The sequence below is a fragment of the Typopeltis vanoorti genome, chromosome 2 (genome assembly GCF_054136105.1).
Source record: "Typopeltis vanoorti isolate ZY-2024b chromosome 2, IOZ_Tvanoo_1.0, whole genome shotgun sequence".
In the NCBI taxonomy this organism is placed as follows: domain Eukaryota; kingdom Metazoa; phylum Arthropoda; class Arachnida; order Uropygi; family Thelyphonidae; genus Typopeltis; species Typopeltis vanoorti.
The window spans coordinates 132631691-132648698 of record NC_143550.1 but is presented as its reverse complement, the minus strand read 5'-3'; the positions used below and the strand labels follow the sequence as shown (position 1 = coordinate 132648698).

Below are 17008 nucleotides of genomic sequence, written 5' to 3'. Positions count from 1 at the left end.
AGAAAGTTTTAAAGCGAATAAAAGTTGAGCAGCTCTCAGATGTAAACTGTAGACTAAAATACAGAAATATTATTGAAAAGAAAATGAAAGAGTTTGAGAACAGGAATCAAACCTTGGAGATTCAGTGGCAAACTCTAAAGGAAACATTGATTGATTCTGCCAGAGAGGCATGTGGTGAGGTTGTGTGCAAAGATAAAAAAATCAGAACTCCCTGGTGGACACAGGAAGTTAAAGAGACAGTGAAGGAAAAGAAGAAAGCATATCAAAAGTTCCTGGCAAATAAGTCAGCTTTTACTCTTACAGAATACAGAGACAAATGTAAGAAAGCTAAACAGTGTGTAAAACTAGCTAAACAAAAGTCATGGGAGGACTTTGGCAAGAATATAGAAAATAAATATCAAGAAGGTGGCAAAATATTCTGGAGGTTGTTGAAGAAGCTTAGGAATGGAGGAAAGAGTGCTGTAAAAGGAATTAGAGATGATAAAGGTGAAATGAAAACAGGAGAAAAATATATCCTTGAAGTATGGAGTAATTACTTTGAAAAACTGCTAAATGAAACAAGCAGTGATGACAGCACAGTGATAAAAAACACTGACCAGGCATGCAGTCAGGAATACATATCCATACTTGAAGTAGAAAAAGCCATCAAAGGCTTGAAATGTGGAAAGGCAGCAGGAGTAGATGATATTCGACCAGAAATGCTGAAGTATGGTGGTATAAGAGTCTTACAGTGGCTGCACTGCATAGTTCAGAAAGCCTGGACAGAGGGACGAATTCCCGATGATTGGAGTAGAGCTCTCATAGTACCCATATATAAAAAGGGAAATAAAACTGAATGTGAGAATTACAGAGGTATTTCCCTACTGAGTGTTCCTGGCAAGATCTATGCAAGTATACTTGAGAAACGGTTGAGAAGAATTGTGGAAGAAAAGCTTGGTGAAGAACAAGCTGGATTCAGGCCAAATAGAGGCTGTCAGGATCAGATCTTCACTTTACGACAAATAGTCGAGAAAGCATGGGAATATAACAAAGATCTGTATTTAAGTTTTGTCGATTTGGAAAAGGCATATGACAAGGTGCCAAGAGAGAAGCTATTCAATACGCTGCAGTTATATGGTGTCAATGGGGCATTATATCAAGCAATACTTAGTCTTTATTTGAGTTGTGAGTCTGCAGTTAGAATTGAAGGAAGTACAGGAAGATGGTTTAATGTTAAATCTGGTGTGAGACAAGGATGTACGTTATCCCCTCTGTTATTCATTATCTATATGGATCACATTATGAAGGAATGTGGTATTAAACCTGATATCAAAATTGGAGATGTTAATGTCAGCTCTTTGCTTTATGCGGATGATGTTATACTTCTAAATAAATCCGCTACAAGTCTGCAAGATTCTCTGACTAAATTGAATAGCTGTTGTAATAGATATGGTATGAAGGTCAGCAATAAAAAGACAAAGACAATGAAAATAGGCAGAATCATTGAAAATGTCAACTGTGTTGTGAATGGAAAACCTGTGGAACAAGTAAAACATTTCAGCTACTTAGGCACAATTTTTACTGAAGATGGTAAACTAAATATAGAAATAGACAACAGAATCAGCAAAGCTGGTATCGTGGGAAGTCAATTGAATAAATTCATATGGAATAAGAAAGAAATTAGTCGGAACACTAAATTAGCTGTATACAAGACCGTGTTCAAACCAATTTTAACTTATGGATCTGAGAGCTGGGTCAGAAGTAAAACACTTGACCAAAGACTAGAGACCGCAGATATGAGAGTCCTGAGAAAGATTAGAGGCGTGAACAGATGGCATCAATGGCAATATCATATTAAAAATGAGGATATTAGGAAAGAACTTGACATTGTCAGCATCCAGGAATGCGTTAGCAGAGCTAATCTCAGATGGTATGGTCACTTAAATAGAATGGGAGAGGAAAGATTAGCAAAACAAGTGTTCTCTGCCAGGTTGGCAGGAAAACGACCCAGAGGAAGACCAAGATATAGGTGGATTGATACGGTACAAAGTGCCTTAGACGATAGAAATATAAGATCTGATAATGTTGGAGTCTTGACAAGTAACAGACTGATTTGGAGGAAAATTGTAGATAGGAAGTTAGTAATGATGTAATTTTTTCATGTAGTACTGTCATATCCTGTACACCCCTTGAGGGTACATGGCAGGAATTTGATGATGATGATGATGAGAAATCTCTTATTGAAGATGTTGGTGACTCATCCACCTCAAGCCTACGAAGATCCCTAGGATGTACAAAAGGAGGAGAAAACTACCAGCACACAGGAGAAAAAGTCTGCATTTGCTCGTAAGTACTTATAATAATATAAATTTTTAGTGATCAGAATAGGATATGTCAATGAAAATCAGCACAAATTAATTTAATGATGGTTTAACTGATGTTTAATTAATTAATAATAAAAATCAGCTAAATTACCAATTAATTAATACATTACAAAATAACCAAGGTGTTCTGTGAAGTGTTCTGTCATAGAAATAGTTTGAGAAACCCTGATCCAGAGCATGGTCTGCAAGATCAGAGTGGCTATACTAGTGAAAACAGATGTAGTCCTTGTTCTGAAATTCTGATATTAGCTGTCCTGCCTGTTTGGCCAAAGTAGGACAGCTTACAGCTGCAAGGGACCTGGTATATCAGGTAGGTCTAGGAGAAGTGGTTGGTCTTTAGTGGAGCAGATAAGGGATGCCAATTTTCTATATGGTCTGTAACAAGAGGTCGTCATTTTTTCTTAGATTTTGGTAATTTTTTCCGAGGTGCCTCAGATGTAGGGAATGGTGATGGATTTAGAGTAATACTTGTTGTGAAGAGGGGGGGGGGGGAAGTTGTGGTTTACTGGTTTCAATATTGTTTGGATTTTTTTTTTTTTTTGGGGGGGGGGGTAGCCATTGGCTGAGAAAGTGAGGATAATAACTCCATATTGTTGTGATGGGGAGGGAATTGTTGGTGAAAGTATCTGCCTGTATGGCTGGGTTTACTATAAACTGAGAAAACCAAGGTTCCATCAGGCTGGTGGGTGACTAGTGTCTAGGAAAGGGAGGCTGTTGTTTTCCTCTTTTTCCAGGGTAAACTTGATTCTGGGGTGTTGGTTGTTTAAGTGGGTTAAGGAGAGGAGTGTATCAGAGCCATGTGGCCAAATAGCGAACACATCGTCAACGTAGCGAAGCCATATGGTTGGTTTTTGTTGGGCAGAGTTTAAGGCTTTCTTTTCAAGTCTCCATTTGTATTAGCCAAAACATTTGGCTAATACAAATTAGCCAAATGTTTAGCTAATTTGTATGTGGGGGGAATCAATGTCATCCACTATGGGATGTAATAGCAGTTGCCAAAATAATGGAAATGTATATTAAAGTTCAATTTAATTTATATTCTGGTGTACGTTGTGAATTTCTTAAGTTAATTAATAATCATGTATAAGCAACATATAAGCCTTTCTATGAGAATGTAGTATATTGAATATTTGTATGCAATAACTGTGACTCCTTTAAAATTGGTTTAGACAATAAGTTCAAGAGAAATATGAGTGTGTTCAATTCATTTTGAAAATATGTATATTTTTTGGCTGAAAAAAGTATGTTATGGAATGTAGCTGGGATGTGAGAGTACTAGATCTGGTAATAGCATGAGAAAATTTGTCCACAACTTGGTACTTCAAATTGAGAGAGCAATCAAGACCTCAAAAGTTGAAACAGGTCTGGGTAGTGATCCTTCCCATAATGCGTTTTGCATCATGGGTCACTAAGGTAACTAATGCAAAGTCAACAGCCTCTATAGTAGGTTAGTCATGAAGATGCATCATGTTTACACATATAGAATGAAAACAAGAATATAATTTGTCAAGTATAATAAAGAAAAGTAATATTTAACCTGGCATTCAAATGGGGGATAATTAACATCTACATTAAATAAAGTTGTATGCTTAAGTCTGTGAGTAAATGAACTAATTGCTGTGAAAATATATGAAAGTCAGGTACTAAGACAACTTTAAAAATAAGCAGAAAAACATCCTTCTCAGCAGTGAACTTCAAAAACAAGTAACCACACTTTAGCTATTTATATTTTAATGTTTGATGGCAAATCAAATTTGGAAATAGTTAAAAGTATATATGATTTAATGAGAAGCCAGATGAGTAAAATCATATGGAAAAGTGCTGGGTTAAAAAAAAAAAGTTTATCAGACCAGATAATTCAATTATGAGGGGTCCTGAGGAGCAGGAACTGATGGCATCAATGGCAGGATTATTAAAAAATAAAGATATAAAAAAAATATATGTGCAAGTATGGTCATTCAGAGAATGGGAGAAATTACATTAATAAGACTAATTTAAAAGAGGCTGATATCCAAATATTTCATGACTACTAACCTATCATAATATCTGGTGCATCCATGTTGCTGTAACATTTTTAATGAAATTAGTGATGAAATTTTAAATGAAATTGACAGAAACATCAGTCACCTTAATGGTCCATAACACTGATTGGAAGGAGAGGACACATAAGGAAATGGATTTTATGCAGTTACTAAGGGACAATTATCTGAGACAGCATGTAATGGAATATACTAATGGGTTTGAGAGTGCTCAATCTAGTAACTGCATCTGAGAATTTGTCTATAACGAATATGCCCATGTTGCCATCAATTGGTGAGAGTGAACATATGGTCTTGACCTGGAAGATGGCTAAATGTGTGGAATTTTGAGTTAAGACTCAGTTATATGTAGAATTACTGGGCTGGTAAGTATGACAAGCTTAGAAGATTGCTTGGATCAATCCCATGGCATGTAAAATTGCAAGGGCTGGATGTTGATTGTACATGGGAAGTGGTAAAGGAGTGTTTGAGAGAGGTAATGGCTGACTTCATACCTAGAATCAGGAGAGTAAATCAAGTGGGAGTTTGATGGATGAATAACACCATTAAGCTGGAGCTGAAAAAAAAAAAAAAAAAAAAAAAAAAACTGGAGGGAATTTAAGGAGAAAGGTGACCTGCAGGCACACTAATAGTATACAAGGCACAAGCCAGAAGAGTAACTAGTGTGGTAAGAAAAGCAAAAATAGATTATAAAACGAAGTTAGCAACGCAGGCTAAAGAGAATCCCAAACAGTTCTTTTGATATGCTCCAAGTAAAAGAAAAAATGTATACAAACAGAATGATTTTAAGGAATGCCAATGATGAACTGAATCATTAAGTGAATACCTTGAAAGAGTATCATCCAGGAATGAGGAACCGATGACTTATACGGGAATTGAGGTGAATAGCATACATCTGCAGGATTAAATGGTATACCAGCTCAAGTCTTATGTGAAGCAGAAAAGGAATTGCCAGTGCCCTTGATATTGTTTAATATAAGTCTATGGAATATACTAATCTTAGCCGGCAAAGGTTGGTCGATTGGTAGAGCCTCTGCTACTAATGGCTCAGTTAAGTAAGTTTGAGCGCGGTTAGTAGTTGGAAGGGGGGCCAATCGTTCGATGCTGTCGGCACACTCTCCCTCGATGAGTCTTTGGACTCCCTGGAGGTGTCAAAATAATAATAATAATAAGTCTCAGCTCTGGGTTAGTCTTGAGAGATATGGAAAGAGGGGGAAAATAGTTCCATTGCATAAAGGAGGCTACAAGACTGCTGTAGCAAATTACCGACCAATCGACATATCAGGAGTCATTGTCAAAGTACTGGAGAAGTTGGTCAAGAGCAAAATACAGGAATGGAGACGGAAATGAGATATTTTATGGGGGGCCAGCATGGTTTTCTGAAGGGCAGATCATGCCTCGGTAATTTGCTCACATTTTATATAATACAGTGATGGCTGAATTGGATAAGGGTAATGGGTTTACAGTGATACTACTTACTTTGCAAAGGCCTTTGAGAGGATACTATATGGAATGCCTAACCAGTAGGTGAGATGAATAGGAGGGTGGTTGATGGAAAGAGAGATCAGAGAGTAGTTTATTCAGGAGTAGAATCCAAAAGAAGGCCTGCAACTAGTGGTGTGCTGCAGGGCTCTGTTCTTGGAGCACTGCTATTTAATTTGTTCATTAATGATATAGGAAAGGATCTGAGAGGAACTGTTCAGTTATTTGCTGATGATTCAAAGTTGGATAGAGCAATAGTCAATACTGTTAAATCTTGAATGAAAGGTTTAATTTGTCATAAAACATTTCATTCGGGATTTAACTAAGATACCAAAATTTCCCAAAGTAGTTGCATGTGGGTATAAATGTAAGTTCTGGAATGGATGATCTGTGTAGCTCAGTAGAAGTGGCGTTCACTCTACGGTGCTTGACTGCACGACAAAAGGCGTTCAAATCTAGTCGCCGACTAGAGGAACTTTTTCCTGAGCCTTTTCTCGACCGGTTCCAGAGTTAGTCGATCTCAGGCACGGGCTAGCGAGTTTTTTCTCCCAGAACCTCGGGTTTTTCGTCCCGTAAACTCAACAAAATCGGCCATCGAACCCACACTATTTCAGACATTAAAATATTGTGTTAGGGTTAGGCACCACGAGATGGCAGCACTTGCTAGCCGCCACCTTCACTGCGTACCGATTAATTAGTGATAGTCTTGGGCCAGGAGTTAATTCCGGATGCAAATCTGGAATTAACTCCTTTTTAGAATTGAGAAAAATTTGTTTGTTAAAGCTGCGCCAACTTATTTCCTATACAAGAGAAGTCTCCTTGTCAGAAAGTTAACACCCAGAATAACCTATGACTCTAGAATTTAGCTATTAATATACCCAACTTCCAACTCTTAAAGAACTTGTTCTAAATACAGTCGTGGCTAATCCCCCACATTTGAATTTGTACAGGTCCTAATCTTAATGAGTGGTGCATTGATTTCAGAGATCAGGAAATTTTATAAGGTAAAGAAAACATGAATGTTTATTCATTCTATAGTACGTTACACAATTATCAAAATTACACTTAACTAAGCTGAGTTACACGTGCATGTAATGCTATTTAACCAGACAAAATCTTACCATAATCAATACCTCACAATAAAAGATGTCCTGCTCTCATTCATTTAACACATTATGCAAGAGATTATTGCATTCATTCCAATGCTATTAGACTATGACATGGCTCAACAATTGAATAGCAAACTCTACAACAAACATCTCCAGGACAATTAACAATATAAAAAAATTTAGAAGAATTTACAAAACAAAAGACTAATACATTATTTACAGTTATATTTATACCCATATACAAGTACTTCTTTGGGAAATTTTGGTATCCTAGTTAAATCCCGAATGAGATGTTTTATGACAAATTAAACCTTTGATTCAAGATTTAACAATACACATGATGTCAACATTTTGCAGGATGATTTGGGTAGATTGGCAGACTGGGTATCAGTTTAATGTGGCAAAGTGTAAGGTTTTATGAAAGGAGTGAAAATATTATCAGCAATATACCACAATGGTGGAACCATACTCCAGAAAATTGAAGCCAGAGACTTGGGAGTGTTAGTGGATAGGGAATTAAAGTTTAAGGGGCATAGTGGATAGGGAATTAAAGTTTAAGGGGCATATGGCTAAAGCAGCTCATCAGATCACTTGGTCAAAGAATACTTTGACAAAGCAGGTTATTGTTGCTCTTGATAAGACCCCATCTTGACTACTATGTGCAGATCTGGGCACCAGGGTTTTTTGGTGCTGGGGAAGAGGTAGAGAGGATCCGGAGGCAAGTGACCTTGGGTAACAGAAGCTGGTTAATAGGCAGAAAAGGAGTGATATGATTGAGACATTCAAATTACTGAGGAGTTTTTACAAGATTAATTCAGAGGAAATTTTTCAAAACAAGTGTGTTGTTGGTGGGGAGACTAGGGCCATGGAAAGTTAGTAAGAGCTTAGTTATCAAGAATGTTAGAACTAGATTTTTTACTGGGAGAGTGATGCATGAGTGGAATAAGCTGCCAGAGTCTGTTGTGGGTGCCATGACTGCAAATGAGTTCAAAGCAAAGTATGATGGATACTGTGCAAATGCTGAACAGTTCTTGACATGATGTTTAAAGCCTCCTTGGAGTTGCCCATAATAATAATAAAAAAAAAAAATGGCCAGAGTGATTAGTGTATCTGCTCTCCAGCCAAAAGGTTGCGGGTTCAAATTCTGCCGTGGGCATGGATGTTTGTGATGATGATGAAGGTAGTTGGGGTTGGTAGTGTGGTGGAAATGGAGAGTTGTAGAGTAGGTGCCCTCCCTCAATGAGTCTTTGGACTCCCTGGAGGTGTTACATAATAATTACACGAGGTAGTGCCTAGTGGCATATATTATACAAGTGATAAGAGGAAATCCAGGCAGACCAGGACTGAAAGATCTACATGTTTTGGTCATGGCATTGTCTAGCAATACCATACATTGATTCACAAATCTTATCAAGGGTTACTTTTGTATGACTTTCAAATTAAACTGATAGTGCAACAATGAAAAGTGTAAACTATATGTACATTATTATTATTTATATATGGATACTCCATGCACTCAAGACTCGTAGTGGAACAACTGCATTATCCATTAATACACCTACAATACATCTCCTTAAACTTATTCATTGTTGGAGTGCTCACAACAGTCTCTTAGCAATCCATTCCACTTATTCACCACTCTCCAAGTAAAGACCCTAGTCTGCACCTTCTTACTAACCAAAGTCTTCAACAACTTCCAAATATGACCCCTTGATTTCCCTCTACTCCCCATGTACTGAAAAATTTCTTTTGTCAATCTTATAGAATCTCTTTAGTAACTCATAAGTTTCTATCTTATCCCTCTCTTCTACCTGTCAGCTAAACTCTGCAACCTACACACCTTCAATCTATCTTCACAGGGTATATTCCACAAATCTGTCATGAGATTGGTCACTCATCTCTGAATCCTCTCCACCATCTCTGTCTTTTAGAAATGCAGGTGATCAAAATCTATGCACAGTAGTCAACATGTGGCCAAATCATAGCCTTATAAAGAGAGATAATTACCTCATCTTTACTTGTCGATATGTTCTTTGACATCCAAATAATCCTCTGAGCTATTTTGCCAACTCTTTGCAATGTATTCTCTGAATTTCACATCTCTATCTACCATCATCCCTCAGATCCCATCATCAGTTTCCTGTAATCTAGTACCATCAATATGATATGAAGTATGTAATCTTTTCATTCCAAATCTTACATTTGGCAACATTAAGTTGACAAAAACTGTCCTTTTCCCACACTGCCAATTTATTTAAATCATCCTACGAGATATCTGTCACCTTTATCAACTATTGCCCTCCCTAGTTTTGCATCATCAGCAAACAACTGAATATCCCTTTTCAAGTCATCTGCTATATCATTAATGTGTAAATTAAAGAGTAATGGTCCTGGGAAACTCCACTAGTTATCCTCATTTGCTTTGATTCCATTCCACCATACACCACCCTCTGATGTCTGCCTATCAATCACCCCCACCCCCCTACACCATCCATTCCCATTTGCTTATGTAATAATTTTCCATATTGTATTCTGTCAAATGCCATTGTAAAGTCTAGCAGTATCATAGTGTAACTATTTCCTTTATCCAATTCTGCTGTCACCTTATAAAAGGCAAATAATTACTGAGGCAGGACCAACCTTTTACAAAGCCATGCTGCCTCCTACAAGAGTATCATGTTATTATCCACCCATTCCTGAATTTTACTTTTAACCAATTTGCCCAATACTTTAACCACCACTCCAGAGATAATAACTGGTCTGTAATTTGCTTTGTATTAAATTATAAATTTTGCTTTTAAAATTTTCTTCTGTCTTGGAGCCACCTTTATGTAATGGAACTATCTTACCCTCTTTCCATTCCCTTGGAACTTTGCCAGAGCTGAGACTTAGATTAAACAACTTTGTCAGAGGCACTGCCAGTTCACTTAAACATTCTCATAGCATACGAGCTGATATACTATCTAGGCCCACTGCTGTATTCACATTGATATTTTTCAATATACTGAGTGCCTCCAATTCATCTACCTCAATTCTCAGATCAGTAACTGCAAAGTGATCTATTTCTTTTTCTGCTTCACTTTCCTATCATCAGCACTAAGTAATGTTATCTTTTCATAATCATTCTTTCTCTTGCCATGTAGCAAAAAAATTTTTGGATTTACTTTGGCCTGTTTAGCTAATTTTCTCATAAAATCTGATTTAGCTTTCCTTACCATACGTGTTACCCTTGCTTGTGCTTTATATTGCTCATAAACATGCTCATTACCTTCTTTAAAATAAAGAGCCAATAGGCTTCATTTTGGCAATGTAAAACATTATTTAAATTAAGGGGATATTAAATCCCACATTGTTTCAAAACTGAATAAGAAACTCAAAGATTGAAACCAGTCTGGGTAGTGACTTCCCACCATAATGTATAACATCACCCATCTCCTAGGAGATGGGTTTTACATTATGGAAAATACTAAGAATAGTGATCAGAACTTTCTCCACCTTTGCTACGAGTTGCCCTAGTTTGTACTATGTACTTGGCCTATGTGCATTAGCTTACGCTACTAGTCGCAGATACTTTTATAGTTACTATATATTCGGCATGACACTAAGTAAAACTCGGACTCGAGATGAATGGTAAAGCTGTTGAAAGTCTTGATCGTTAAGCAGAATGAATGCTCGCTAAAATTAAATCATAGCTCTTTTTTGCAATGCAGATGACCTATTATACTGTAGTATATGATCTAACTAGAAAATTATATTTGCTGCTTTCAAACACTAATGTTGTACTTGTTCTCTCACTTCGGGCACATTTTAAAAAAAAAAATGGATACCACTCGGTGGAAACTTTGCTAAAAAAAAAGTCCTAAGCATCGTCTACTTCCGTTGTTACGACTGCCGTGCCTCCTCGCCACCAGTACACAGTTTAAAGAGAATTCGCAAGTCATCGTGACAAAAATCCTTACACACTATTTGATTCCCTTAATTTAAATAATGCTCATTACTTTTTTGTTTATATTCCTTCCGGCAATGCTTTTTTTTTTTTTTTTTTGCAGCTCCTGCTTTATATTGCTACTTATCCACTTAATCCCTACTCTTAGCAATCCATTCCACTTATTCACAACTTCTTACAGTGTTTACAGAAAACTATGCAGAGACATTTCAGTATGGAATATGTCCACTTCAAACTGTAATGCAGCTCCTCACAGCATCATACCATGCTTAGCACCAAGTGATTTATGATTTCTTGAGGCAAACTTGCCCACTCCTCCTTCAGAGAAAGCATAAGGCCTTGTTTGTTTTCCAGAGTGCAATTTTGACCAACAATGTGTCTCTCCCTATTGCATCCCAGTGTTGTGTGGGGTTGAGATCTTGGGAGCATGCTGGACATTCATCATCATCATCATCATCATACATATCAAGGATTTAGGCCTAGTATGGCCTGTTCCGGCCTTAGAAGTCATCGTTGAATCGTTTAAGAGGACGTCCTGGTTTTCTTTTTCCTAATGGCTTGTAAGGCTTGTTTTTCTTTGTACTTTAAGGCTTGTTTTGGTAATCTTTCTGTTTTCATTCTTTGAATGTGTTCCATCCATTTATGTTTATATTTTTTAATTTTTTCAATTACTGGTTCTTGGTTTAATTCTTTCATAATATCTTCGTTTCTTTTGTGATCAAATAGGGTATACTTTGCAGTTTTTCTCATAAACTTCATTTCTGCTGTTGTTAATCTTTGTTTGTCTTTTTGTTTTATTGTCCAGATTTCACTTCCATACATTAAGACCGGTAGGGCTAATGATATATACTTTTAGCCTGGTTTGTTTTTGAACTAGGTTTGGTTTAAATATAGAGTTAATTACTCCTGTTATTTTTAAATATTTTGCAATTTTTATGCTTATATCTTTTTCATTTTCATAAGTGATCATACATCCTAGGTAGTTATTAGAATTCACCTGTTCTAAGATCTTGTTATCTAATACTATTTTAGTTCTTGCTGGATCAAATGCTGGACATTTGATTCATTTAATATCCTTGGTCTCCACTGCTCGTGTACAATATTGTATGGCACTGTCATCCATAAAAATGAATTCTTCGCCTACAGCACCATGAAACAATCGAACATGATGGTGAAGAACTTCACTGCAATATCGTTTACCACTCAAAGTCTCTTTTACCAGCACTTGCATCTCAGTGCATCCTAAGCTTAATGTCTCCCTACACCATGACCCCAGCACCACTGTATCTATCCCTTCCAAGAATATTCTCGTGGCGGTAAGCAATACCATTTTTGTGCAAGATCAAGTGTCATCCAGAACTGTAAAGACTAAAATGACTCTCACCTGTAAAGAGTACATTAGCCCATTGGTGTCTTTAAAATAAATTTAGTTTAATCCTTTATCCAAGTGTAAGCAAACAAAGTTTGCACCTGAAGTATCTTCAGGACTGAGGCAACTCGTGGTAATAGTGGACCAAGCTCTTATCACTACTTGTCTTAGTATCTCCCATAATGCTATGCATTAAGGGAAGGGCCACTACCCAGACCGGTTTTGACCTTTATTGAGGTCTTGTCAGTGGGAGCCAGACCCAGAAGTGGTGATACCAAGGTGGAAGCAATGGAGAAGTCATATTTATCTATACGAGTTGCCATAAGGTGTCTCACCTTATTAAATTACTCTGGATTTAGAGAAAGATGTTGGAAGTTTTTTCCACTTGGTTAGACTATAATAAATTCAGTTTAATCCTTTATTCAAGTGTAAGCAAACAAAGTTTGTACCTGAATGACTTCTCCATTGCTTCCACCTTGGTATCACCACTTCTGGGTCGGTCTCCCACTGACGAGACCTCAACAAAGGTCGAAACGAGTCTGGGTAGTGGCCCTTCCCTTAATGCATAGCATTATATATGTCCGCAAGATGTGCTTTGCATTATGGGAGATCCTAAGACAAGTAGTGATGAGAGCTTGGTTCACCTTTACCACGAGTTGCCTCATTCCTGAAGATACTTCAGGTGCAAACTTGTTTGCTTACACTTGGATAAAGGATTAAACGAAATTTATTATAGTCTAACCAAGCGGATAAAAACTAGCAACGGCATTGGTGTCGTGTCTTGTCAAATTTTTATGGATACATCACCACTGGAAACATGCTCTACAATGAGCTGTGGATAAATGGATGTAGACTACAGGCCTACTTGTTGCACACGTCTTGCTGCAGTTTGCCAAGATATCTGCCTATCTGTGCTTGAATGGAGCTGAGTTGCAAGTTGACCTGCGTTGGTGCGTCGATTACATTTTGCTATTATAACCAAAAATCTGTCTTCATGCTCCATGGTAGAATGAGGGTGACCACTTAGCAAATGTCTGGAACACATTCCATCAGTCTGAAACGATACTCAGAGCCTGGCATTATGTGGAATTCCAAACTCTCTGGCAATATTATAATTCTGCAGCCGCCTTCAAACTTTCCAATAATTTTTCTCCCCGTAAAATCATTTAGATGATGTCATTGAGACATTGCATGACATCTAATTTGTGACTTTATTCCTTCAAACAAAATTCGCTTAGCAGCCTTTTGCTTTTATTCTGCAGAGCTCTACCACATGACCCCATTGTGCACGATTCAAAAATTTGAATGTGTACCCACTTTCTACTTGAAATCATCAGTTATACAAATTGCAACAACTTGATTCACTTGAACTTGTGGGTACACTGCAGAAACAGTGTTCATCCTTAGGTTTTGGACACCAGTGTATTTGAGGTATGCTTCAAACTGAAAACAGGGAAATTTGTATGTAAAATATATGCAGATTTCTCTATTATTTTATAATATATTCTACAGTTTGTACTAAGAGAAAAAAAAATTAACTGCAAAATAGATCAAGATGCAGAAACTACAAACATATAAAAAATGGAACTCATTTATTTATAGTTGTCAAATTATATACACATACAATGAGTTCAAGAAAGATTTTGTCCTTTAAAGGTGTAACAAAAATTGCTATACCAAGGAATACAAAATAATGCATCTCTGTACAACTCAGTATGAGCATATTTTAACATTTTTGCTTAAACCTCAGGAAGGAGTTTCAGTTCTTCCTTACACTTCGAATTTTGCAGTAGTGGCAGTTTCCCAAATATCACGTACAAGAAAAATAAATTTGCCATGGTACAGAATTCATCACTACTTAGAATAATGTGCTGTCCTTTTGAATATAACTGTTTAAATTAATACGATGGCATGTTTTTTATTTTGGTTAACAAAGCATAATTAAAAACACTAGTTTTTTTTTCTTTATAGCTTTAATTATGTTTAAAGCTTCATAGAAGACTTTAAACATAATTAAATAAATTGAGCACAAAACACAAGCTTAGTTAACTTTACTTGCAAGGAATAAAAGTTCCAGTTACTGGAATCAGATTAGTTTAAGTGCAATGAAATAAAACTAATTTTCAAGTCTTTATTTGTTTTTGTTGTAATTTCAGCCAATAGCACTGTGATGTGTCCGAAGTATTTATCTGTCTTATAGGATTAAAAAAAAATAAAATTTCTAGCCAAAATTTGGGTTTTTCATAATGGCTAACCCCTTGAATTGAAAAACCCTTAATAGAGGTTTCTCATATCCTCTTAGAAGAAGATGACAATGGGATTCAAATGCAGGTTGCCTTTCCAACTATGTGACAAATGTCCTGTTCTCCTTGTGACTACAACTACAGAGGCATTCGAGCTATTTGTACAATAATAATTTTTTTTTATTTTTTGAAAACATGGACTCACATTTTTTATTCTGACTTTCTAAGCATTCTATACAAAAACTTCTCTTGTACTATGCTAATCATTCTTTTAAAGAACAGCCAGTAGATTGACTTAATTTTTAATTCTGTATTATCAGAAAAAATCATTCATTGTAGTGACAAAAAGATACATAGCTTTCGTTATGCAACTTGATGACTGTTCATATTTCAATAGCAAAATTTAAGATGAAATATTTTTGTGAGTGATGACAGACTCATACTTGGAAAGAATAATACTGCTGGAAGAAAACTTTAAAAATGAGATGAGCATCATTAGGCTGCAAACTGTGTATCACTGTTTAATCTCATGTTATGCCTAAATATGTTCATCATTTGGACTGATGAACTTTGGCAGTGAGATGAAGAAAACAGATTGTTCCTTTTGAAGGACAGGAATTCTACTCTTCAAAGAACTGGAACGACTCAGCGGGCCTTAGAGAAAGGAAAGTGGGAGGCTTCCCTATTTAACCTGACACAAAAATAGAAAAACAAGGTATGAGTGGAAGGAGGGAATGATTACAAAAAGTTTTAAACTCATTTTTATTTTCACAAGGTAAATCGTAATGGCAAAAGTATCTCCTAATTATTTTTTTAGTCATGAAAACATGTTGTGATGCAACAAAAACAAGTAATTTTCCCCTTATTCTGCAATTTTATTTCTCAACATTATCTCATCTACTGTCCATAAGCGTCTACTATGAAGATGTTTCATGAATCCTAAGCATCTTGTTGAGAGAATTACATTTTTGCTGCTCTTTTATTCATCTGATGTAAAAATAGGTTTTATCAGCTTCAGGAAAAGGAAGTCAGATGCAATCAACTCTTGGTTCTATGGTGGGTGACCCAAGATAGTAAATCTCAGTTATGTGCTTCACTCAGTTGAAAGCTGCATGCCATTAATAAATTCTTCAAATCCATGCTTTTCAATGCACTATTTACATTTCCGGTTGTTATGATTTCTGAAAGTGCTAGGCATTCATATCTCAAAAAAGCAGTCTACACATTCATCCCATAAAAAAATTTTATTATAACACCCAATTTGCATCATTCTTAAGTACCTATCATATCTTTCTTTAAAAATATTCATCTAAGATGCACTCACAACATGCCACAAGAAGAACCTGCACCTCACATTGCTTCTGAACCATAATCTTACTTAGTTTCCTCGCACTCCAAATCCATCCCTCCCAACCACCTGCCAACTACTATAAAATCCCATTACCAACTCATGTTTGTCACCTCTCCTCTTGTCCAATGTTTGAGTAACAGATGGAAATTTGTTACTCAAATTTTGAAGACCCTCAGCCTGTCCTCATATGTTCAAGTCAATAGGCTATGTATCATTTTGGTTTCAATTGGATGGATCTTTTCAATTTTTTTTTAATATTGATCCTATACATTGAAAGGTTCAAGACAAATGAACAGCTGTCACTCTTGTAGTGAAAGGAATTACAATGTGTGTAATATGGACATTGAAGAAAACTGACAGCAGTTGATGTAGTTAGTTTGGTTTTCTGCAGAGTTGGTGTAGTCTAGATAACTAAGTGATGTGTCATTTACATTGCCATTTATGGCATGGATATTGGTAAAGTGATATGAATTTATTTGTGGGGGGGGGGGGGGCAGGAATTCTGGTATGATTTGTACATTGTGCTTCATCTGTTTTTTTTTGTTTTTTTTTTTGGGGGGGGGGAGATTGGTTTTTTGAAAAAAATTTGTTTTAGGTGCAATGTCACCGTGAATCTTTTTATGTTTCATTATTGTTAGATGGAAGAATAGAATGGGTACATGCAATGAGAGGAGATAGATTCTTGGATATGATGCTCATACAGAGAATGACCAGTCTCCACACCTTAATATGGCCTAGATCACAGTGCCACTCACATACCACTAGTTGGACTCCCTCTCCTGGCATGATCTGGTAGAGTATATGGCAGTGGAATTATGCATCAGTTGACTGGGAATGACTTGTAACTGACAGGTTTAGGCTCATGTACTATCTTGTGGTCGGCCTGCAGCACCACCAGTTTTGGGTCTATATATTTGGCATACCCTTGAAGGTATCACTCACACTACATGGAGAAGAGAGGAGGAGGAGGACAAAAATCGGAACCTCTGCTCTAGAGACCAAACATAGTCATCTACCACCTAGTGGGTCTATGGCATTTCCTCCAATTAGTAAGATATCCTTTTGCAACAGGAATACTTGCTAAGTTTGGCAGAGCCATGTTTGAG

General features: G+C 36.6%; 1 protein-coding gene across 4 annotated transcripts in view; it reads right to left on the bottom strand.

Annotated features, from left to right (window-relative positions):
- Positions 1-17008, bottom strand: part of GluRS-m (putative glutamate--tRNA ligase, mitochondrial) — a 189083-nt gene that overhangs the window by 35077 nt on the left and 136998 nt on the right. For 2 of the 4 annotated variants that reach the window (XM_090408327.1, XM_090408339.1), the window contains one exon: positions 13884-15242. The exons of the other annotated variants lie outside the window; for them this stretch is intronic. Coding sequence is in view for 1 of the 2 variants with exons in the window: in XM_090408339.1 (XP_090264465.1) it covers positions 15234-15242 (9 nt within the window). In the remaining variant the exon portion in view is untranslated. Of the gene's footprint in view, positions 1-13883; positions 15243-17008 lie in introns of those variants that run through there. 4 annotated transcript variants of the gene reach the window in all.